This window comes from Mya arenaria, chromosome 11, assembly GCF_026914265.1.
Source record: "Mya arenaria isolate MELC-2E11 chromosome 11, ASM2691426v1".
NCBI classification, from domain to species: Eukaryota; Metazoa; Mollusca; class Bivalvia; order Myida; family Myidae; genus Mya; species Mya arenaria.
In genome coordinates this window covers 18082721-18109530 of record NC_069132.1, presented here as the reverse complement: position 1 = coordinate 18109530, position 26810 = coordinate 18082721, and the positions used below count along the sequence as shown (strand labels likewise).

The 26810-nt window shown below is 38.5% G+C and overlaps 1 protein-coding gene across 7 annotated transcripts in view; it reads right to left on the bottom strand.

The window, feature by feature from the left end:
- The window catches only part of LOC128208880 (1-phosphatidylinositol 4,5-bisphosphate phosphodiesterase beta-1-like), a 97868-nt gene extending 84783 nt beyond the window's left edge, over positions 1 to 13085 (bottom strand). For all 7 annotated transcript variants that reach the window (XR_008256909.1, XM_052912554.1, XM_052912557.1 and 4 more), the window contains exons 1-2: positions 12934 to 13085; positions 9590 to 9667 (exon numbers count right to left, since the gene is read on the bottom strand). Coding sequence is in view for 6 of the 7 variants with exons in the window: in XM_052912554.1 (XP_052768514.1) it covers positions 9590 to 9667; positions 12934 to 13032 (177 nt within the window). In the remaining variant the exon portion in view is untranslated. The remainder of the gene's footprint in view (positions 1 to 9589; positions 9668 to 12933) is intronic.
- Positions 13086 to 26810: the final 13725 nt, after the last annotated feature.

Here is a 26810-nt window from a genome sequence, read left to right as displayed (position 1 = left end):
CAAAAAAAGTGAAACTCATATAAAACCTATATAAAAAATATAAGATCAGATCAAATAGAATCATGATAGGAGCCACCAGTTTAGGAAACATAGAACTGGCTTGTTATATAGCTCCTTATATGGAGTTAATGCAGATCTTACAAGCAATATCTCCATGAAATGAATGGTTTCCTCCTTATTTGTTTTTATCACATTCTCCTTTATGCCTTTTTTACTGCAATATAAAGCACAGAATCAAATATTTATCTGATGCATCTATCCCTGGGAGACATTGAATTTTTTCTGCATAAAGCTCCAACAGGACAAAATTAAGCCTGTATAAGGACAGTAAAATACATGTTCCAGTAAGGTAGACCAACAATAAATTGTTGAAAGCACATGTAATTAGCTTAGCATCATAGACAAGATAATAATCCCTTGCCTAGGTTAAAAACCACTGTATGTACGGCTTATTTCTTTTTTCCAATGGACCTTATTTACAAACTTTCTCTTTGATTAAGAATGACGTCAGACAGTTATTTGGGGACATTCACCAACTCTTTGCCCGATTAAAGCATCTAAATAGCGCCTGTCATCGGAAAACCCTGTCAACTGGAGGAAAAAACAGAAATGAGAAGGCCGCAGTGGCATAAATATTTTGTGAATAATATGTTCCAAATCAATAACGTAAAATAGAGCACCGGAGACACAGTAAGCTTCCATGTGGTTGACTTCAAAGAAGCAAGTAAATTGGATGAACAAAGCCAGCAGAGCTGAAACAAATCTCAAAACAGACACAGGAGTCATGAACCTTAAATGGTGTCCAACCTGAAGTCAGAATTGTGACATTCACGCCATGTAAACATATGCTTAACAACTAAAATAAGATAATAGCAAAAACCAGCAAAAGCTACCTCCCGGCTCAAGCTGACGCGCTGTTTTGTTGATGAAACGTGAGTATGACCAACTTTTATTTCTCTTTATAATTTAAAGAAAAAGGGATTTAAAAAAATCATGGAATTATACTTAAGTGCTGTGTAAGGCTGTTGAAGTTTCATATTTTAAACATGAAACGTGACTTCTTCCAGCTAAGCCTTTTTTTCCGCCAGAATGTGATGCAATTTTTCCAAAGAAATTGTCATTCAGACTAAATTTTGTTCTTCGATTGCTTTAAGGTAGTATTTCTATTTTGCATATTAATCCACTGCTGCACATTTTGTGAATGGTGAAGCTTCTATTTTGACGATTTAGGCTCATTTTTCAAAAGGTTTGGGAGCGAAAGATCTGGTTGCGAAGCAAAGCATATGAGGCAGAGCGAAAACGTAACTTTAACCATATTAAAGTTTTATTCAATTTAGAAACTTTAGACTGAAAGTAAAATATCATTTGTTCCATTTAGACATCACCATCATACCCTAAAAAAAAAAAATGTTATTTACATTTATATCAAGTCAGTAAAACCAAATTTAGTGTCAATTTAAAAACCACAAAATAGCACTAATGTAATGTTTTGATAAAATATTGTTACATTAGATGTTGTATTAGGTCAAAATTCACAGGACGCATATTTCTTTGCATTAGGCAGAAGGAGATCATTGGCTCCTTCTTAGATAAGTATTAAACAAATTCTTAGAGCAAAATTTGGAAGAAAAAAACATGCCAAAAATGATAACAGCTGGGCATGATGTAGCATCATGAAAACAGACTTGAGAGGCCAACGATCAACCAGGACGATGTTAGGACCACTGAGGACTACGCAAGACAATGTTAGGACCACTCAGGACTACGTAAGACAATGTTTAAGGACCACTCAGGACTATGTATGACAATGTTAGGTCCACTCAGGACTATGTATGACAATGTTAGGACCACTCAGGACTATGTATGACAATGTTAGGACTACTCAGGACTATGTAAGACAATGTTTACGGACCACTCAGGACTATGTATGACAATGTTGGGACCACTCAGGACCATGTTAAACAACGTTAGGACCTCTCAGGACTACGTCAGACAATGTTTGGACTACTCAGGACCACGTAAGACAATGTAAGGACCACTCAGGACTATGTAAGACAATGTTAGGACCACTCAGGACTATGTAAGACAATGTAAGGACCACTCAGGACTATGTAAGACAATGTAAGGATCACTCAGGACTATGTAAGACAATGTTAGGACCACTCAAGACTATGTAAGACAATGTTAGGACCACTCAGGACCACGTAAGACAATGTTAGGACCACTCAGGACTACTTAAGACAAAGTTTGAACCACTCAGAACCTGTGACGTAAGACAATGTGGAATTCTCAGGACTAATGTACGTAGCATGACAAACGCACAACTGTTGAAGTCCTACTTAAGATCAGTCCAATGACCAGTTTGGTCACAGACAGGTTTCTAATCATTCAGACTTTTCAACAAATGCTCTTTGAGATTTCCAGTGGTAACCAGTTGTATGTTGTTACAACTAGACATACTCCCATTTCATTTCTAAAACTCTGACCTATATCAAATATCTACCCATGCCAGAAGTTAACATTTACCACTCGAAAATGTTAAATTTATCAATTATCACTTATTAGCGTTTCTATATAAACACTATACATTCTACCATTATCAGCATTAATACAAATTATTCTCCAATTACATTAATTGATAAATATCCAAAATGTCAATGCTCAAAATGCCAATGTTCAAAATGTCACTAATACACAAGGGGACGTACAACTATAGCTATCAACTAGAGCTATCAGGAGACAGATATGTCTGTATGCCACTCAGGACACATTTATATGTTGTTTTGTTTTTAGCTCACCTGAGCACTAAGTGCTCAAGGTGAGCTTTTGTGATCGGTCTATGGCTGGCGTCTGGCGTCCGTCATCAACAATTGGTTTTAATCATCTTCTTCTCCTAAACCGCTTGGACAATTTTGATGAAACTTCATAGGAATGATCCTTGATTGGTGCTTTTTAAAAAATGTTCAAAGAAATTAATTCCATGCAGAACTCTGGTTGCCATGGCAACCTAAAGGAAAATGTCAACAATAGGTTATAATCATCTTCTTCTCCTAAACCGCTTGGACAATTTTGATGAAACTTCATAGGAATGATCCTTGGTTGGTGCTTTTTCAAAGTTGTTCAAAGATATGAATTCCATGCAGAACTCTGGTTGCCATGGCAACCTAAAGGAAAATATCAACAATAGGTTATAATCATCTTCTTCTCCTAAACCGCTTGGACAATTTTGATGAAACTTCATAGGAATGATCCTTGGTTGGTGCTTTTTCAAAATTGTTCAAAAAATTTAATTCCATGCAGAACTCTGGTTGCTATGGCAACCTAAAGGAAAATGTCAACAATTGGTAATAATCATCTTCTTTTCCTAAACCGCTTCGACAATTTTGATAAAACTTCATGGGAATGATCCTTGGTGGGTGCTTTTTTAAAATTGTTTAAAGAAATTAATTCCATGCCAAACTCTGGTTACCATGGCAACCTAAAGGAAAATGTCAACAATTGGTAATAATTATCTTCTTCTCCTAAAACGCTTGGACAATTTTGATAAAACTTCATGGGAATGATCCTTGGTTGGTGCTTTTTTAATATTGTTCAAAGAAATTAATTCCATGCAGAACTCTCGGTGCAATGGCAACCTAAAGGAAAATGTCAACAATTGGTTATAATCATCTTCTTCTCCTAAACCGCTTGGACAATTTTGATGTAACTTCATAGGAATAATCCTTGGTTGGTGCTTTTCAAAAATTGTTCAAAGAAATTAATTCCATGCAGAACTCTGGTTGCTATAGGAATGATCCTTGGTTCGTGCTTTTTCAGACAACTGTGACAAGTCCTGTCAGTGATTATTCAGGCAACATGTGTATAACTTTCCATATGTATTTGACACATAAAGGCAAGATCAACTTTTTATGTACTTGTTCATAGGTCAATGTCACATTCGGAAGCATTTGTCACATACTGTGACAGCTCTTGTTCAATATTCTTTGAGAAACAAGCTATATTGATAACAAAGGTTAATCTCTTTTACTCAGGTGAGCGATTTACGGCCATCATGGCCCTCTTGTTTATTGATTCCGGTTAATTATTATTTGATAATCAGTCATAAAAGACGAGTTTATACCAATAATCATCAATGCTAAAGGAAAGTCAAAGTGCATTTATTTTAAGTGACTCAAAAATTGAGCAGCTTATAGCCCATAGCTCATACTAGATATGCCAGACACTTACAGCAGTACACTTGATGGTGATAATGTGTAGCACATGTTATAGCAATTTTTATAAGACAACATAACAACAGATATAGATAATATGGACCAAAATCCAGACTTTATAATAATGGCTGTTTTATGGCATGTTAGAGAACAAAATAATAAAAATATACAAACCAATACTGAACATGTTTTTGATACCATTTTGTTCAGACTGAAATCACCTAGGCACAAAGTTGTAAGAGGACACTATGCACCCAGTATCACTTTGTCCTGTGGCGTATTCAATTACCAACTTAATATAAAATTTATGAGTAGAAATTTAAGAGAGTGTTTTGATTGGATTGTAAATTGTCCAATCCACTGAGCAAGTCTAAGGATAAGAATAAAAATACCGGTATATTGAATACTGTCCAAGAGATCTAGGTATTGAGTAGATATAAGCTATATCAGTCATATTCCATGCAGTCTGTGTGCATTAGACTGCTTGGTGTTAAATAATCATAGCAAATTTGGACCAAGAGAATGATACTGACCACTTGACCACACAGACCACGCTGACCGCACAGTCAGTGAGTAGCATAAAGACTACCTATAACAAAACCAATTTTTTTAAAATAACTATTGTCTCGAGACCACTTACATTTATATATTTAGAAACAGTAAAACTGTGATGGCTCGAGGACGCCAGGGTTAGAGCGAAACCTTGAAGGAACCAATGTTTTGAACGACCCAAGTTTCAATTTCCCAGTCTGTTTTGAATTGTCTTTCAGTGTATTTTAAGTTTGAAGTTGTCAAACCAAATGTTTACTTCGACACCGATTATGTATTGCGCTGTGGAAATCGTTCATATGTTCAAAGGCTATCGTATACTAAATGTAAAGGAAAAAAAAGAAGAAATAACTTATTTTTACAAATTGCACTTTTTTAAACAAGCAACATTGAAAAAAAAATTAACAGTGCATATTATAATCATATTTATCTTCTCAAATGCCCTTATCAACTATTAGTGGTCATGCGTAACAGTGTTAAATTATTTTTTTTACACCTTATAAAATTTCATTTCAACAGTCATTGCATTTCTTACAACTTGCAAAAATTTTAACATCAAGGAATTGTTTGTTTATTTTGGAACACATGTTCGGGGGAAAAAGTGTGAAATTATGACCATGAAGGAGTCATAAAATTTTGTGCATGGTTTTTTTTATTTGGGCTGGCTATTGTGCTCAACTCCTCAACTTATTTAGGTTTCGATGCAGTGTCAGTATATTTTATAATTTATTGATTGATATTTTGATACTCAGCTCTACCTTTTTACAAAACATCTAGTCATGGAGTAGTAGGATAAACTCTGACAGTAAACAGTAATTACATGTATCCATTGATTACATTCCACCAAACTGACCTAATGCCATTATTGTTGAGCAGATTTTGCCACTGTTTCATGACATTTACAAGCAGTGCTATCAACATCACAGGCAGTAGCCCTGGGAAAATTGCTGACTTGCTACAAGGTGTGCAAAACAAGTTTGAATGAAAACAATGAGAGTAAGTTCACAAGAAAACACCATATGTGACACATCACACCATTCTACAGCTTAATATTTCACCTTCATGGTCAAACTCTTGTCTATGGATAAGTCTGAATGTTAACAGCAAATGTGATACATTTCACCATTCTCTGGCATTATTTCACTCTTAAGTCAATGGAATTCACTGAAAGTCTGCATGTTAACAGTATATGTGATACATACCACCACTCTACAGCCTTATTTCAGCTTCATGGTCAAACTCTTGTCTATAGAACTCACCGGTAGTCTGGAACTAAACAGTGACCTTTTAACTTGTAACTGCAAGAGAGATTTTTGGCATGATCTGATTTAGCTGTTCCAGTGTATTGTTGGACAGATTAACTTCCTGCAATTATGGCAAATTGAATTATATAAATGTGTCTTAAAATGATTTCCCCACATACCTACAGTACACTAGTGAACTGACCTATCACCAATATTGAGCAATACCCAGCCAGGGACAGGAGACTAGACAGACCCTGGTAAAACAATGAACTTGGGAAAACTTGTTATAAATACAGCTACTTTCATAAAGATGATGCCATTCTACCATCCAGTGTTTTTTACTTGCTCCTGTTTAGTTTGTTCATGACTAAAACAAATATAATTTAGATGTTGAGACAGTGGTAGTGAGAACATTATACAATCATAACAGCTGAGTCAAACAAAATAACACCTTTAGCCTTAGAATAGATGCATCAAACATGGCTAGGAGCTGGTAGAATGAGAAACCGGTGAGATGTTGTGTAGGAGTTGGTAGAATGAGAAACCGGTGAGATGTTGTGTAGGAGATGGTAGAATGAGAAATGGCTGAGATTTTGTGTAGGAGTTGGTAGAATGAGAAACCAGTGAGATGTTGTGTAGGAGTTGGTAGAATGAGAAAAGGGTGAGATGTTGTGTAGGAGTTGGTAGAATGAGAAACCAGTGAGATGTTGTGTAGGAGTTGGTAGAATGAGAAACCAGTGAGATGTTGTGCCTGGCCTGGGAACAGATGCAAGTTATCGGTGAGTTGTTGGGAGCAGCTTCTCCACATCTATTGTTTATTTATCTGCCTTGGGCACTGCGCCTCTACATACACAACTGTTGTTCCCTCTGACAGTCGGCAAATAATGAACCTGCCATCAGAAGCCAGTTAGCATACCCATCATCAAGTTTTCATCTCTCTTTTATAGGCTACTGTGTTTATAACTATGAGTAAATATTTATACAGAATCTGTAAGACAGGGCATGGCAGCCTGTTTTAGGTCAGATAATGGGTCTGATAATGTGTTCTACATAACTGTATTTAAGTAGCCGAACACACTACATTTGTGATACACCAACAGCTGGAAGGGAAATGGGCAAACAAGCAGGTAAACTAAGACAAGGAGAGTCACAAGCCATGGCAATTAGTTCCATTAAATTATTATTAATACAGAGGAATCAACAACCTATAGATACCAGTGTTCGATGATGACCTATACACATGTATAAACCTTGGGCAACCTTGTCACCAATATGGAGACCAGATGGTCAGTTGTCATTGACCACAGGGACACTCACAACAGTGCAAGAACCAATAGAATAAAACAGCAAGAACTGCCACTCTAATCAAAGAGTTTCTATTAACTGTGCCACTCTCAAATCTCTTCAAAACTGTGAATAAACAAATCATAATTTTATGAGACAGATAACACTAGAACATAATCCATAACATTAAAATATAATCATTGAGCATTCCTCCCTAGGGTAGCCTGAACACATGCTGTGAAAGTAAAAACATTGCATTCTATAAACTGTAGGTCATTCTTTATTTTAATAAAGTTAAACTGGCTGCTTCATGCTTTTTTATAAATAAAATGCATTCAATAGCTGATGAGAAGTGTTGAGAAATGCACACTTGAACAGTTGAATTAATATCATTTTAAATTGACACCAACTGCAGTTCTATGCAAGCTGTTGGTATGATATTTCAGTAGTGTAGAAAGAGATGGCTTTTTTCAACACTAGAGATACTAGCTAATCTATGACAGGTCACAAACCTTGGACACAGTTGATAGGAAATTTTGTAAATGACTTTTCCTCTAAAATTGCATAGAATAATCTGCAAACTGTGTCGCAAGGTCAATGCCTCAGATCTTGGACTTCTATGGACAATGTAACGTAAAGACTTCAAGTTATGGCGGTATGTAACCCATGCACTACTTTCACAGTACTTACTCCACCCTCATGGCCAGTCTGCTGAAATTGTGCTTTATTCCATTAGTTGATCAGAGTAAAAACTAGCTACTCTACTTTTTTACATTTTAATACATTAATACATAAAACATGAAACTCAAAAGATTTTAATACATGCCGGATTTGTCTTGCATCATATTTCAAAGACAATGCAACCTTACACCCTTTGAACGCTTTCTGATATAAATTAACATGTATATATACACCCACACATAAGAAAGTAATTTCTGAAATTAGCTTTGCATTTTTAGTCTCAGTATAAAGTCAAAGTACAGTTAGTCATAAAAATGAAGGAAATTTTTTTCAAAATTTAAAACTCATCATAGCTGAATACCTCAACAACTCACACATATCCCCCTGTTTCTGGTAAAGGAACACAAGCAGGGAATCATTAAAGTTAGAGTTGGGGGTCTTGCAATATACATACAGTCATGTATGATAGATTCAAAGTTTCATGTGAATAAACATAAACACTAAATTGTTATGGCCAAGGTTGAAAACATGATAAAACTCTAAACGTGTGTCCATCAGTTCCTTTTAATAATGTAAAAACATGAAGGTTTGAAATTAGGAAAAAAATTTTTTTTAAATAACGACATAACTTCAAGGGCATACTCAGACATAAAACCACATGTCATCCTAATTTTAGTGGCCAATTATTTATAGACGTGTGAGTCAAGCATAATAAAACATGTTTGCACTTCCTAGACAAGGAAACTCAGCTTTTAACTCTCATAAGATTCAAATAAATAATTCATGGCCGAAAGTGTTTATAAATGCAGATGTTTTCAAATCAAAGAGTGCTAATGGCCGGTAAACAACCATCTAATCTCAAATAATTTCCATTTCCAAAAGCTGAATATCACTTGAACATCATCGACAAAGGTACTTACTCTAGAAGTGTTTCTGAATTTCTTATTTCAACTCAGTATCAAAATGGGCAGCATACCATAATAACTTCAGACAAATCATGGCCTTTGTCTTCAATTTGAACATTCAACAAAATTTTTTGTCTGATAGCAGAGATAGAACAAATATTTGTATATTTTTTTTGAAAAATTCCCGTAACCAGATTCTATATATAATAGAAAAATGTCCTTACATCTTGAACAAGCAACAAAGCATTCTTCCACCAAAAAATGCAGTAACCAAATTAGAATATTGAAGTGTTAACACATGAAGAGGTGACGGGAGTCATTGTCATTTATAATTATCCATAGATATGAATTAAAATCCATATAAAGCTACATGGTTGTGATATTCAGTTACTTAAAGTTAGCCACATTTGTTCATACATTTATTCTCAGAACCTATCAGTTTTGGTATCATAATAATGATAAATCCAAATTTCAATGAACAAAATAACCACTATGCAATATTTAAATGTCCATAAGAAAGTGTTTTTGTTGAAAAAGTGAACAGCAAAACATCTCAACCCTCAACTATTTATATGATGATTTTTGGGCTTGGTGGAAACTTAGACTATTTGCCTGATGATTTTGTGATAGTAAAGGTTTACACCAAGGACAAAACCTCAAGTTGGGCCCAGCTCCCTGTGTGAGCCTCTTGTAGCCCTATAGTTGGTTCCCGTACCTTGTTCTGGTCCCGCCAGTACAGGAAGTAACCCTTCGGATCCACCCGCAGCGTCACCGGCACACCGATTGTTGAACTCTGTAATGGACAAATTACAAATATCATGAAGAGAAGTTATTTTTAACAATTAAAAACATATTTCTGGGGGTTCTGGACATTCTATCATATCATTATGATAGATATTAAAACAAAGCATATTCTACCCCCATACTTTGTACAGTTCAAATATGAACTACTAAGTATTTTTTACATGGTCAAAGTTGAACGTTATTAACAGTATAATGATATTAATTACTATAGTTTGCAACACAGTAGGAAGTTGAGGACTACTGCAAGGCTAGACCGGAATCTGTGACATTATATCAATAAAGTCCTCAGATTTCAGGAACATAAAGCTATCATTAAGCATTAGTCTGCATCTACAATGTTCAGGCTTTCCCAAGAATTAACTAAATAAATACATGGCTAATTAATAATTTGCTCGAGGAAATCAGTATTGGCATTTAAACCATAAACATATTCAAGCATAAGTGAGCTGTTGACTACCGGCTGTCGACTACCCTTGTTTGATAACAGGGCTGAGAAAAGAAAATTACAAGTTAAAGAGAAAAAGTTCACCGACCAATGCATCTTATTCTGATACTGGGAGGCAACTTCATGTTTACGTAGAGGAGGAGGGGGGAAACAGGGAATCAACTACATGATTAAATAGAGGGGGAGGGTGTGTGACAGGGAGGCAATTACATGTTTAAATAGAGTGGGGAAGGGGTGAGAGCAGGGAAGACCACACATGGGCAACTTCATGTTTATGTAAAGGGAAAAGTTGGTTGGGGGAAAGGGGAGAAACAGTAGGGCAACTACATGTTCATGTAGAGGGGGAGGGGGTTAGGGGTTGGGGTTGGGGAGGGGGAGGGACACGGGGCAACTACATCTTTATATAGAGGGGGAGGGGTTTGGGGAAGTGGCTGGAGACAGGGAAGCAACATCATGTTTATGTAGAGGGGGGACGGGGGTAGAGGAGGGAGGGAAAGGGGGGAAATTACATGTTTACGTAGAAGGGGAGGGGGTGGAGACAGGGGGCAATTACAAGTTTATGCAGAGGGGTGTGTGGGGAGGATGGAGACAGGAAGGCAAATACATGTTTACATAGAGGGAAAATGGTGGGCAGAGGAGGGAGAGACAGTGAGGCAACTACATGTTTACATAGAACATGAGTTGGGTGGGGGAGGGGGGGGGGGGCAACTACATGTTTATGTAGAGGGGTGAGGGTGAAACAGGGAGGCAACTACATATATATGTTAGTGATTGGGACCTTCATCCTTAGAAGCAGTGGCAAGAGCTCTGAACTTTCATAACTTAGTACTAGCTAAACTTGCTTAAACACAAGAAAATTGATATTTGTGTATCAAGCCAAGGGGTCTATTCAAAACATCTAGATACATCCAGACTGCTTGCAGGGCTTTTTCTGTCCAGGTTTGGAAAAAGACCATAGACCAATTGGGGAAAATTTGCATCATGAAGTTAACCAATTTAGGACAAAGAAAAAGTACCTCGCCTCAAATTCTGAGAATTTTCAAGATTTAAAGACTTGCTTTTTTTGCATCAAAATATTAAAGAAAAACATGCTTCTTATATATTTTTTTAAGTCATAAGAAAAAGCTGATTTTCACTAAGAAAATGTTTCATAAGTCAAAAATGTTTAAGACCAGTTCATCTTCATAATTCATGTTGGTGCTTTTATCGTCAGCATTAACTGCACATGGAATTTGTTCTGACCCTGGACATCAGGATCACATACCCCAAAAGATTACGGGCACCATTTAAGAAAAAAACATTCATATGTTTAAACATTATATTTATTGTTTGACAAAACATTAACATGCAATTTATAGGTTTTGTTATAAAAGCCTTTTCTCATCAAGTTTTTCTTTTTGGCTCTGGAACACCACTTAAGTATCGCCACATCGCAAAAAATTAGAATTATAAATTGAAAATTAGTGACAGAATTCACATCACTAAAATGTGTGAAAGAATTCTCCGGTCGAACTAAAATCCAATCTTTGGAACCGGCCTGTTACTTTGTTTCAATTTCTTTTAAAACAATGTAATTCTTCAAGGACTTTTATGCAATTTATTGGTATTCATTAAAATACTTAAACACACCATTATCCAACCAAGACTGGCAACATTTCGGAGATTGGATTTTAGTACATTTTAAGGCAGTGCTTGACTGCTTAAATAATGTACTTCGAAGAGATTGGTCATTTATCGGTATCTAGCAGAGTTTTTTATTTATTTTCGTTTTTATTTACCATTAAATTTTTTGGTCCCATTGACTTGCAAAAAACAAATGGCATATTTGGCTTTGAGAATGGGTCCGCTAGTCAGACCCGTGGGAGCTTTAGAATAAGCCCTGCCTTGTATCCCGCAGTGGTAATTTTTTTTACATAGCAACACTTGTTCAAATATTAGATGCCAAGCAATAATATAAGATTGAAGGCCTGTTCATCCAAAAGTCTTATTTTGGACTATTTTGGAAATTTGGAAAGGAAATTGCCCAATCAGGAAGCAAGGGGATTCTCCTTCAGTGTTTTCAGTCAGAAACATATGCCATTGAATCTGTTGTTCATCATTATCATCATCATATCATCATCATCATCATCATGATCACCACCACCACCACCATCATCATCATAATCATCATCATACCATCATCATCATCTGACATCATCATTATCTCCAGTGATTGCATCAATCCACAAAAACTATACTCGGAACTGGCTAAATCCTCATATACATGCCCAGCAGGCAGGACTGAATGATTTCAAAATAAAATTTCCACTATTTACAATTTCTATTGAAAGGATAAAAACATCTCCTCGTGACTGGTATTGTATATATATGTTGGATGGCCAGAGCAGATTCTTCCTCTCTTATACTACAGTTTTCCTCAGCAAAACAATAGGAACACATTTTTTTTTCATTTTAAAACAAGAAAATCGAAAAAATATAAAAGATGAACACAATCATCGAAACAAATCGCAGCCTTGAGGCACAATGAATATGGTATTGACCAACTGTCAAACTAACTGTAATGGGTGGGGAATATTTTCAATTTTCGTGTGTCAAATCACTTCCGGGTATGCAACCATTGAAAATATATCCATATCAAACACTTAAATACAGGGGTATATTTAATAGAAATAAACGAAAGACAAGTAAACAAGCAATCATCAAAATGTTGTTATTTATTCGCATGAGTGCGTTTCGATGACCCCGATGAATTTTTATTATGAGGAAATGTCTTGTCTGTAAAATCTGGAGAAATATGGGTTAGAACTTACGTCGTCCCATTTTATGAATTTATTCCCTTTCACTAATAACTCCGGCACTTGAATTGTCTTTAACTGAACGACATGAACGGCTGGTTTAGCACCCGCCATTTCAGTAACATAACATTGTATTAGTCTACTTCTCTGCAAAGTAGACTGGCCTAATTTTCTATGCATGGACTGCTCTATTTTATATAAGGGGTGTCAGTATCATAAATCCGAATTATTTATGAAGTTTCTGATAGTAGTGTTCATAAAAAATCAGTTCCTCCAACCCCAATTTCAATAAAAATGAACGAATATATTTTAAATATTTTGTTTCGATGAGAAAAACATAAGCTTATGAACATTTTAATTTACAACTGGACCTACATAAAATAGGCTGTCCAAGATAACATGATTGATCATGTGACCAGATCAAAATGTCGGATGAAAGTGTGGGCGTGGTTTTGATAAGAGCAATAGGCCTACTGGTTTAAAAAAAAATAAAGTCTGCATCCGCAAACCGTTTCTTTGAAATACTACGAAATTTGTTAGATAGATAGATAATTGTTTATACGTGTATCCAATGAAATAAAAGTTCAGCCAAGTGCTGTCATAATCATATATATATAGACGGATAATTATCATCAGTAGATAGTTTTTTTTATACGTTATACTGAACATATATATATAAACATGAATGTGAATATTGGATACCTGTTGACCGCGGGGAGTTTTCTATCATTGCAAGGTTTGGCCAGTATTCAGAGAACATAAATGGTAACATTTATAGCGACGTTAATATCTAAATATATATACGGGTCAGCAGGCATTAACATTTAGCATTATCTATAATTATCGCCAATGGTTCAATAAATTAACAATCTTATTGGAACATCGGGTACCTAAAATAAATAACACAAGATAGATGTCAGTGTGGCATCACACAGAAGTTGGATTCCTACGTTGGTTTGACGTTGTATTATGGTTGGTTTGGGCAATCAGTTTGACGTCAAATCCCTACAACATACCGTAAACTTTAACGGCAGACTACTGCTACTACAGTAACGTCATAATCTTAATTTACTTAACGATTTACTGTTCAGTGTTCAAATGTTTTCATTCACCGATGATTTGCTATCCTCAAATAGTCTATGTTATATTTACTCTCATTGTTTGCAAAAACGTTTCTCCGTGATTATCCGCCAATGTAAATATTACTTTTCAAAGACATTGAGACTTGGATGTTTTAACAGATGTGGCGTAAATAATGTATTATATTTTATCATCAAAATAATTGTACCGCAAACAAGTTATTTGACCAATCCGCACAAGCGGAAATTTTGTATTATCACTCGCGGCAGTGGTGTTCCAATCCGAAGATGTTGAATTCACTGGAAAGGCATATGCATCCTTTTGGGTATGTGCACCGAACACAATCTCTAATTATATTGTATTCTGACGCTACATTTCGTCATATAATAATAGTAATAATAATAGCATCTTTATTGAAACATGTATCATTACTTAGTTATTTTATGGGATTTTGATAGAAGGGAGAGAATATGAATTGAAGCAAATAACTTGGAACAAGCCTTATTTAACCTTGGTACCATCTATTTGAGGAAAACCTTCGATCTGCTGGCGCGTGCACGTCGCGAAGAGGGCACGGGACTCAATGGAAAGACAACTTTACTACATGTATATTATCGGCAGCTCATATAGCCGCGACACAGACCATCGGGGTGGTCCTAAAAGGGGTAGCCTTTATTTCCTTACAAGTTGTTTGGACTGTAGAACCTCCTAGTGTTTCCAACGCATTTTGGCTTTAGCAATACTTGATTGGCCGATACTCAGACGGCGATAATGCCACCAAGAAGGCGCGGACAGACCTTTAAAAATTCTTAGTGGGGAAAATACATAAATAAACTCAAACAACCAATACTTGAAATACCTTTTTAACTGTTGGCGTCGGAATGAAGTTCCATTGACAATAGTCGGTATGACTTTAATGTAAAAGAAACACACATAAAATGTAACGACAGTAGTTATTAAAGCGATACAACACATCTTTTTACTTATGGCTTGATCGCATTTTTTCTTGCGTTTATGCTGTATGAACGCAGTAATGCACGCGAGCAAATTCCATGAAGCGCATTTAATTGCAGTAACACAAGTTTAAGTTTTCAATCCAGAGTAATGAGCCTTGTGACGCGTATTGTCGTTGGCAACGGTTCCATGTGCATATCTTGAAAGTCTCCGAGATAGTATTATTGTTTAGTTTAAATCAGCGCACAACTTTCCACCGACAAAGAGCTTCATCGACATCGCATTCTCAACAATGATGTATGGTGCAATTTCAGTTTAATTCAAATCTCAAACGACAGACTGTGCAGACTTGTGCTATTTACCTTTTTCACTTATGAAAATTTGGAATGTTATGCTACATTTCGTTTTGAGAAAATGAGGCATCATATAACCGAATAAAACGACAGAGGACAGAGAAACCCATCACACGGACGTGTTTGATATCCATAAGCGACGTCGCGATCTAACTTCAGCCTCATTCCAACATCAGTCTGGCGTCAGCTGCATGTTGCTAAATTTCTCACTCATATGCAGAACAACAGTCCAGTAACTCATTAAAAGAGAGCAGACAGTACTATAAACATATATGAACAGAACTGAACGTTTATTTCCAAGAAGGTCATAGACCCATCTCGCAAAACATGTCCTTAAAAAGCACACACACAAACATGCTCTTATACAATGGCAAAAAGCAGCAATAACACAATGAAAAACAACTTATGCAAAAAAACATATTCATGTTATATGGAAACATTTTCATGGATGCATACATACAAAAGATTGGTGAGCTAGTTTATATTTAGTTGCACTGGCACTGCTTATATACTAAACCTTTTATCTCACAGAAACCTACAACTAAATTTAATAACCCAATAATACTCTAAGACAACTTAGGAAATTGGTTTCTGATCAAATGCTGGTGGCAAATAAAATGAACTCATTTAACATCAGTAAAGTGGAAAGTATTAGAATATCTGGAAGTCAGTTTAAATATATACACCCTAGTATTGACAATATACAGGAAAAATTGCCAATTGTCAGCTGATTTTCATTTCATCCCGGTCACTGATAAAGATATTGGAAAATATATTGATTGGTTAAACTAAAAAACAATCATATGGATGATTTGATTCCTCCCCAAATCATTATTGCAGGCAAAGATACTTATTTTCCCATCCGAAACATGGCCAATGAACTTATAATCCAAGGGACATTTCAAAATAGTTTTAAGCTAGCACAAGTCACCCCTATTTTTCAAGAAAAATTGCCCATTTATAGAAAAGATATAAAGACAAGTCAGTATTTTACCATAAAGGCCAAATTATATGAACGGGTCATTAGTGAGCAACTGATCGGTCATTTTGATAACATTTTTATCCATTCCTGACAGCTTTTAGACCAACATATGGATGTCAAACTACCATATACAGGGTGGTGGAAGACTAGAAAAAAAGTCCTTGATAAGAACTTATATGTAGGTGCAGTTCTACTGGACCTCTCAAAAGCATTCGACTGCTTGACCCATAATTTCATCTCATGCATATATATGGTCTCTCAGCCCCAGCATGTTAACTAATGCACAGCTATCTTATAAACAGAAAACAACGGGTCAAACTTAGTTAATTTACCAGTGAGTGGGGCTTCATCCTGAAGGTCTTCAATATCTTTCTCAGTGACATCTTCTACTTTATCAATAAGGCAGCCTTGTATAATTATTATTCAGGTGACAATACTCTTTCTGTGTGTGATATAAATCCTGATGTTGTTAAGAACACCCTTGAAGAAGAAAGTAACATTTTGGAAAATTGGTTTACCTCAAGGCAAATCCAGGCTAACTCTGACAAAATCTAATTTCATTTGGCTCCAAGTCTGTTACAGAAAGAAAGCAATTCCATGTACTTAATCACAATATTGTTTGTGAAGAGCAAGTTAAACTTTTAGGCGTTGAGGTAGTTATGTTATCAAATTTCGATGACCAGATTTCTGAAATGTGCAAAATGCTGCTAATAAACTCAATATCCTCCAAAGACAAAGCATTTTTTTAGAAAAAAATCTAAGCTTTTTATTTTTTAAATCTTTATTAGATCCAATTTCAATAACGGCACTAGCTGTTGTTTGACATATTTGTAGCAAGACCAACACAGAACAGATAGAAAAGATTCAATACAGAGCTTTGTTTTGGCTTGGTTTTAACGTTAGAATTTACGTTAGAACTAAACGTCAGTTCGACATTTACTTCATGTGTAATGTATTCGGCCTACAAATAAGCTCATTAGCGGCTTTTGAACATATGCTGACGATAACCCTTCTGTGGGAAGATGAATACTGGGGGATATCTCAAGACAGACATACGAATAACAGCGATAAGTGGAAACCCGGTACTGACTGTCATTATTTCGGCCCCTAATCCACAAAAATGCGCCCCTTCCCACTTTAACCGCTTCTCGTAGAGGCATGAACATGATGGATCGGGAGTGCTAATGCTGAATATCACGCCAGGAATACGATTACTGGTAATTGTCAAATATCTTACAAATCTCAATAGCGTAGCAAATCGTATTAAAGTGCAGTCCTGTCCATTCTTCATCATGAAATTCAAGTTACAACTCGCGCTCGTCTATTATCCGCGGAAGGTCAACTAAGCCTCTCCGAATAATGCCGAACTATATACTAGTACGCCGGATTGAGTTAAAGAAATGTATTATCAGTACAACTGAATCGCAACGGTATCACTGTGCTATAGCTACATGTATAACTATAGCTATAGCTCCGGGCAACGATGGCACATCGGTAGAACAACGGCGGCGCCTCGGTATAAACATCGGCAGCGCCTCGGTAACACTAAGGTGACATAAAAGTAGTATTCGGTAGCACATCGGCTCAAACATCGGTAGGACAACGGTAGAACAACGGGAACGATTTTCTCGCTGTCGTTAATTGTGTGCTCCGGTTTGAAAATGATCGGCAATCGGAGTTCAAATCGTGAAAGTATATAAGAGCCAGTAACAGTATACCGCGATTAGACCGGGATTTGAACACGGAAACTCTCGCTGCAGAACTTGACAATATACAACTGAGCTTTCTGCCTTGGTTTTGTAATATACTCACGTGGGTGTAATGCCTACGTCCATCTCATCGTCAATGTGAATGAAATGAGTTGTGTACTTTCGACCGGCTACAATCTACAATATGATATCGCGTGCAAGATTAGATAAGACTTTTGTTGGAAAAAAAATTATGACCGATATACGATATTTTTAAACAAAAAGTTTCTGATATTGAAATAGACACAAGACAGGTCACCGACACAAGGTCGCCTTCACCTGAAAGGAAACTTACACAAGGCCTTCTCCATCTGACAGGGCATCGACACAAGGCCTTCTCCATCTGACAGGGCACCGACACAAGGCCTTCTCCATCTGGCAGGGCACCGACACAAGGCCTTCTCCATCTGACAGGTTACCGACACCTGGCGTTCTCCATCTGACAGGGCACCGACACAAGGCCTTCTCCATCTGACAGGGCACCGACACAAGGTCGCCTTCACCTGAAAGGGAACTTACATATGGCCTTCTCCATCTGACAGGGCATCGACACAAGGCCTTCTCCATCTGACAGGGCACCGACACAAGGCCTTCTCTATCTGACAGGGCACCGACATAAGGCCTTCTCCATCTTACAGGGCACCGACACAAGGCCTTCTCCATCTGACAGGTCAGCGACACAAGGCCATCTCCATCTGACAGGGCACCGACACAAGGTCTTCTCCATCTGACAAGGAACTTACACAAGGACTTATCCATCTGACAGGGAACTTACACAAGGCCTTCTCTATCTGACAGGGAACTTACACAAGGCCTTCTCCATCTGACAGGGAACTTACACAAGACCTTCTCCATCTGACAGGGAACTTTCACAAGGCCTTCCCTATCTGACAGGGAACTTACACAAAGCCTTTTCCATCTGACAGGGAACTTACACAAAGTCTTCTCCATCTGACAGGGAACTTACACAAGACCTTCTCCATCTGACAGGAAACTTACACAAGGCCTTCTCCATCTGACAGGGAACTTACACAAGGCCTTCTCCATCTGACAGGGCACCGACACAAGACCTTTTCTATCTGACAGAGCACCGACACAAGACCTTGTCTATCTGACAGAGCACCGACACAAGACCTTCTCCATCTGACAGGGAACTTACACAAGGCCTTCTCTATCTAACAGAGCACCGACACAAGACCTTCTCTATCTGACAGGGAACATACACAAGGCCTTCTCCATCCAACAGGGAACTTACACAAGGCCTTCTCCATCTAACAGGGCACCGAAACAAGGCCTTATCCATCTGACAGGGCACCGACACAAGACCTTTTCTATCTGACAGAGCACCGACACAAGACCTTCTCTATCTGACAGAGCACCGACACAAGACCTTCTCTATCTGACAGGGAACATACACAAGGCCTTCTCCATCCAACAGGGAACTCATACAAGGCCTTCTCCATCTGACAGGGCACCGAAACAAGGCATTATCCATCTGACAGGGAACTTACACGAGACCTTCTCTATCTGACAGGGAACTTACACAAGGTTTTCTCCATCTGACAGAGCATCGACACAAACCTTCTCCATCTGACAGGGCACCGAAACAAGGCCTTCTCCATCTGACAGGGAACTTACATAAGGTCTTCTCAATCTGACAGGGCACCGACACAAGGCCTTCTCCATCTGACAGGGAACTTACACAAGGTCTTCTCCATCTGACAGAGCACCGACACAAGGCCTTCTTCATCTGACAGGGAACTTACACAAGGTCTTCTCCATCTGACAGAGCACCGACACAAGGCCTTCTCCATCTGTAAGGGCACCGAAACAAGGCCTTCTCCATCTGACAGGGCATCGAAACAAGGCCTTCTCCATCTGACAGGGAACTTACACAAGGTCTTCTCCATCTGACAGGGCACCGACACAAGGCCTTCTCCATCTGACAGGGCACCGAAACAAGGCCTTTACTATCTGACAGGGCACCGAAACAAGACCTTTTCTATCTGACAGAGCACCGACACAATACCTTCTCTTTCTGACAGGGAACATACACAAGACCTTCTCCATCCAACAGGGAACTTACACAAGGCCTTCTCCATCTGACAGGGCACCGAGAAAAGGCCTTATCAATCTGACAGGGAACTTACACGAGGCCTTCTCTATCTGACAGGGAACTTACACAAGGTCTTCTCCATCTGACAGAGCATCGACACAAGGCCTTCTCCATCTGACAGGGCACCGAAACAAGGCCTTCTCCATCTGACAGGGAACTTACACAAGGTCTTCTCAATCTGACAGGGCGCCGACACAAGGCCTTCTCCATCTGACAGGGAACTTACACAAGGTCTTCTCCATCTGACAGAGCACCGACACAAGGCCTTCTCCATCTGACAGGGCACCGAAACAAGGCCTTCTCTATCTGACAGAGCATCGACACAAGGCCTTCTCTATCTGACAGGGCACCGACACAACGCCTTCTCTATCTGACAGGGCACCGCCACAAGGCATTCTCTATCTGATAGGGAACTTACACAAGGCCTTCTCTATCTGACAAGGAACTTACAAAAGATCTTCTCCATCTGACAAGGAACTTACACAAGGCCTTCTCTATCTGACAGGGAACTTACACAAGGCCTTCTCTATCTGACAGAGCACCGACACAAGGCCTTCTCCATCTGACAGGGAACTTACAAAAGGTCTTGTCCATCTGACAGGGAACTTACACAAGGCATTCTCTATCTGACAGAGCACTGACACAAGACCTTCTCTATCTGACTGGGCACCGACACAAGATCTTTTCCATCTGACAGAGCACCGACACAAGGCCTTATCTATCTGAAAGGGCACCGACACAAGGTCTTCTCCATCTGACAGGGCACCGATACAAGGCCTTCTCTATCTGACAGGGCACCGAAACAAGGTCATTCACATCTGACAGAGCACCGACACAAGGTCTTCTCTATCAGACAGCGAACTTACACATGGTCTTCTCTATCTGACAAAGCACCGACACAAGGCCTACTTTCACTGACAGGGTATCAACTCAAGGTTTTCTCTATCTGACAGGGAACCGACATAAGGCCTTCTCCATCTGACAGGGCATCGACACAAGGCCTTCTCTATCTGACAGAGCACCGACACAAGGCCTTCTCTATCTGACAGGGCACCGACACAAGGCCTTCTCTATCTGACAGGGCACCGACACAAGGTCCCGACACAAGGCCTTCTCCATCTGACAGGGCATCGACACAAGGCCTTCTCTATCGGACAGGGCACCGATACAAGGCCTTATCTATCTGGCAGGGCACCGACACAACACCTTCTCTATCTGACAGGGTACCGACACAAGGTCTTCTGCATCTGACCGGGCACCAACACAAGGTCTTCTGCATCTGACAGAACACCGACACAAGGTATTCTCTTTCTGACAGGGCATCGACACAAGGCCTTCTCTATCTGACAGGGCACCGACACAAGGCCTTCTCTATCTCACAGGGCACCGACACAAGGCCTTCGCCATCTGACAGGGAACTTACACAAGGCCTTCTCCATCTGACAGGGAACTTTCACAAGTCCCTCTAAATCTGACAGGGAACTTACACAAGGCCTTCTCCATCTGACAGGGAACTTACACAAGGCCCTCTAAATCTGACAGGGAACTTACACAAGGCCTTCCCCATCTGACAGAGAACTTACACAATACCTTTTCCATCTGACAGAGCACCGACACAAGGCCTTCTCCATATGACAGGGCATCAACTCAAGGTTTTTTTATCTGGCACCGACTCCAATTTCATGTACTTCATTTTATTTATTTTGTGCAATATATATGATATGTATATGTGTACTGACAGGGAAATTACACAAGGTCTTATTTATCTAGCAGGGCACCGACGCAAGGCCTTCTCCATCTGACAGGGAACTTACACAAGGCCTCCTCCATCTGAGAGGGAATTTACTCGAGGCCTTCTCCAACTGACAGGAAACTTACACAAGGCCTTCTCTATCTGACAGGGAACTTACACATGGCCTTCTCTATCTGACAGGGCACCGAGACAAGGCCTTCTTTATCTGACAGGGAACTTACACAAGGCCTTCTCCATCTGACAGGGAACTTACACAAGGCCCTCTCCATCTGACAGGGCACCCACACATGGCCTTTTCCATCTGACAGGGAACTTACACAAGGCCTTCTATATATGACAGGGCACCGAGACAAGGCCTTCTTTATCTGACAGGGAACTTACACAAGGCCTTCTCTATCGGACAGGGAACTTACACAAGGCCTTCTCCATCTGACAGGGCACCGACACAAGGCCCTCTCCATCTGACAGGGAACTTACACAAGGCCTTCTCTATCTGACAGGGAACTTACACAAGGCCTTCTCCATCTGACAGGGAACTTACACAAGGCCCTCTCTATCTGATAGGGAGCTTACACAAGGCCTTCTCCATCTGACAGGGAACTTACACAAGGCCTTCTCCATCTGACAGGGAACTTACACAAGGCCCTCTCCATCTGAGAGGGAACTTACACAAGGCCTTCTCTATCTGACAGAGAACTTACACAAGGCCCTCTCCATCTGAGAGGGAACTTACACAAGGCCTTCTCTATCTCACAGGGTACCAACACAAGGCCTACACTACCAGACAGGGAACATACACAAGGCCTTCTATATCTGACAGGGCACCGACACATGATCTTCTCTATCTGACATGGAACTGACACTAGGCCTTCTCCATCTGATAGGGAACTTACACATGACCTTCTCCATCTGACAGAAAACTTACACAAGGCCTTCTCTATCTGATAGGGCACCGACACAAGGCCTTCTCTATCTGATAGGGCACCGACACAAGGCCTTCTCTATCTGACAGGGCACCGACACAAGGCCATCTTCATCTGACAGGGCACCGACACAAGGCCTTCTTCATCTGATTGGGAACTTACACAAGGCCTTCTCCATCTGACAGGGAACTTACACGAGGCCTTTTCCATCTGTCAGGGAACTTACACAAGACCTTCTCTATCTGACAGGGAACTTACACAAGACCTTCTCTATCTGACAGGGAACTTTCACAAGGCCTTCTCTATCTGACAGGGAACTTACACAAGACCTTCTCTATCTGACAGGGAACTTACACAAGACCTTTTCTATCTGACAGGGAGCTTACACAAGACCTCTATCTGACAGGGAACTTACACAAGGCCTTCTCTATCTGACAGGGAACTTTCACAAGACCTTCTCTATCTGACAGGGAACTTACACAAGATCTTCTCTATCTAAAAGGGAACTTACACAAGACCTTCTCTATCTGACAGGGAACTTACACAAGACCTTCACTATCTGACAGGGAACTTACACAAGGCCTTCAATATATGGGAATGAACTTACACAAGGAGTTCTCCAGCTGACAGGGCATCCGACTCAATGTGTTTTATATCTGACAGGGCACCGACATCAATTTCATTTCATGTATGTCATTTTATTTGAGTTGTGCAATATATATGAAATGTACATGTGTACTGACAGGGAACTTACACATGGTCTTATATATCTGACAGGACAAAGACACAAGGTCTTCCCCATCTGACAGGGAACCGAGACAAGGTCTTATCTATCTGACAGGATACCGACACAAGGTCCTCCTCATCTGACAGGTAACCGACCCAAGGTCCTATCTATCTGACAGGGTACCGACACTATACGTATCTATCACGTGTTTCCGGTACGGATAGAAAAATCCGACCCGAGGGCACGCGCGTAAGCCGGTAACGAGGCTTGCCGAGTTACCGGCCACGCAGCGTGCCCGAGGGTTGGATTTTTCGATCCGGACCAGAAAAACATGATTGATATGTTTTCTTGCATATCAAAATTCATCAATTAGTAGTAAAAAAACGTTGAAAACGAACTTTTGTACAATTACACCAAAAAGCGCGTGCGACGTTGTTTACTGACGTCATTTTGCGCAGTAATTTTGAATAAATAAAAATAGCGTTTTTTACGATTAATTATTTTCAATATTAATTAAAAGTCTTGCAAACATATATATTTGATTGCTCTATATTGAAATGGCATAATACATTTTCATAAACCATACAATAAATGAAATAAGAAGTGGCACGTTGTTGCGCGTGACTCATCTTACATTGGGTAAGTAAGATGGGGTTTTCCAGCACTGGGCACATGACCGAATACACACGTCCGGTATGCAAGAAAAAACTTTTCTGGCAGGGGCGACTGAGTATATAAATGATAATATCATTTCTTTACAAATAAACCATTAATCCTGTACAGAGCTGGCAGTAAACATACCAAACCAATCACACTGTTAAAGCTTAAGAATAAAGTCATCTTTTAGTTTACTGTAACTTTTTAATGATCTTAATGCTACAATTGTATGTTTATTAAATGTCTTTTTAGACGTAATCGTACAAAATATGGGTAGATGGTCACTTAGACCCACTGGCAATGTACAACATTATAACTCCTTTCATATAATATGCTATAACAAATATAAGGTTTAGTTATCTATAGTAGGCTAATGGCAATGATTTGCTTTAGATTAAAAATGTCTAAAATCTGATGAAAGGCTTTGACTATATCTGATTTCTTTTCATGAAGACAAATATTTAAATCACCAAGAATGTTTCATTCTAGGTCTGTTCTAAGATTGGATAAAACAGACTCAAATATTTCTTTAAAGTCATGTCATTTTGCTTAGGTGATCTATACCACGAACAGAAATAAGTGTAGTCTTTGGTAGGAGTATTTCTGTCCAGATAGCTCCATTGTCCATGAAAGCTAACTGTTCATTTGAGTAGAGACTCACACCGTGTGTCTATTCTGATGTTGGTGTATCCATCAATGCTGATTTCTGTATTTGTAACGGATTCATCGACCCAGGTTTCTGAGAATGCTATGGCTGCAATTATATATAACTATGCAAAATGTTGGACCTCATATATATTTTTATAATGATGACCTGACATTAAAATGAATAAAGTGGACATTTTTGGTTACAACAGTTAAAACATGAACACACATCTCTAAGATACTTGTTGAAGCATTGTTTCACAACGCTCACTATGAGCTGGGACCAATAACAAATATAATCCCAGCTATGATGATAACATTGTTCATTATAATATTGTTGAAATTGCATTTCAATAAATGTACACTTTTGACAAGTAAAACATAATTGGTCACTGCTGTTGACAATATTCAAATATTGATCATCAACGATCTATCTGGAAGATCAGTCAAAACATATATCACAGCTTATGGCCACTCCTTTTGAGCAGATAACACATGAATGTTTCGATTGTCTCCCTTTTACTTGATTACAAGGTCTATTTCAACATTTATCGATGTATTTGAAGTGGGAACTGGTTGAGGATGAACGTTGCCACTCTGTATATGAAGCAGAAGAAACAAATAATTGGTGTTAATTCGAGCATAATGTTTCTTGACCTTTGACCTTGTTGATGCGCAAACACTATTACTGAAGAAAACATGCATCCCGAACATTTATCAGAAACTGAATGCTATAATGCTCTTAAAGATATGAAACTTGATAAAAGCCCAGGGTCTGACGGTTTGACTGCAGAATTTTACAAAATGTTTTGGAATGAAATAAAAACTTATCTAAAAGCCTCACTCAATTTTTCGTTAGACAACGACAATCTTACTCAGCTACAAAAACAAAGCGTCATAACACTTCTTCCAAAAAAAAGACAAGGACACAAGTAACATCAATAACTGGAGACCTATTTCCTTATTAAACATTGACTATAAAATAGCTTCAAAAGCAATTGCTAATAGGATAAAACCCCTGCTAAATAAAATAATCGGTACTGAACAAACAGGATTTTAAAAGGAAGATATATTGGGGAAAATGTTCGTTTTTTACAAGAAGCTATTAATTTTGTAAATGAAAATGATATAAATGGCCTCATATTTTTTCAGACTTTAACAAAGCATTCGACAGCTTAGATCACAAATTTATGTTTGAATGTCTTAGAAAATTTAATTTCAGTGAAAATATAATTAAATGGGTTCGATTATTTTATAAAAATGCAATGGCTTGTGTTACCAACAACGGTTATCTTTCTGACTTTTTCAACATTAAAAAAGGTGTACGCCAAGGATGCCCTTTATCTCCGTACTTATTCCTTATCTGTATAGAAGCGCTTGCTGTTGAAATCAATACAAACAAAAATATTAAAGGTATAAATGTACATAATACAGAACTGAAACAAACCTTATTTGCTGATGATGCCAGTTTCCTTATGGATGGAACACAAAAATCTTTCGAAGAGCTTATGATTAGTCTAAACGATTTTGGAAAAGTTTCAGGGTTAACATTAAATAAAGCTAAATGTGCAGTTTTACGATTAGGTCCACTTAAATACGCTGACATACCGTTTTGTAAAAAATATAATGGGCAAATCACCCAAACATCTGCGCTATGCATTACATTTACCAACGGCACAGTTGAGATGGAAAAAGTGAACTTCACTAATAAGATTTTAGAATTTGAGGCATGTCTTGAAACATGGAAAAAATGGAATATTTCGTTACTTAGCAAAATCACTGTTATCAAAACGTTTGCGTTTCCAAAACTTCTATTCCCACTAACTCTCTTGGAAACACCATCTGAGACATGTTTAAAAATGATACAAAACAAAATGTACAAACTCTTATGGAATGGAAAACCCGATAAAATATCAAGAAATCAAATAATTCAAGAATATGAAAATGGTGGTTT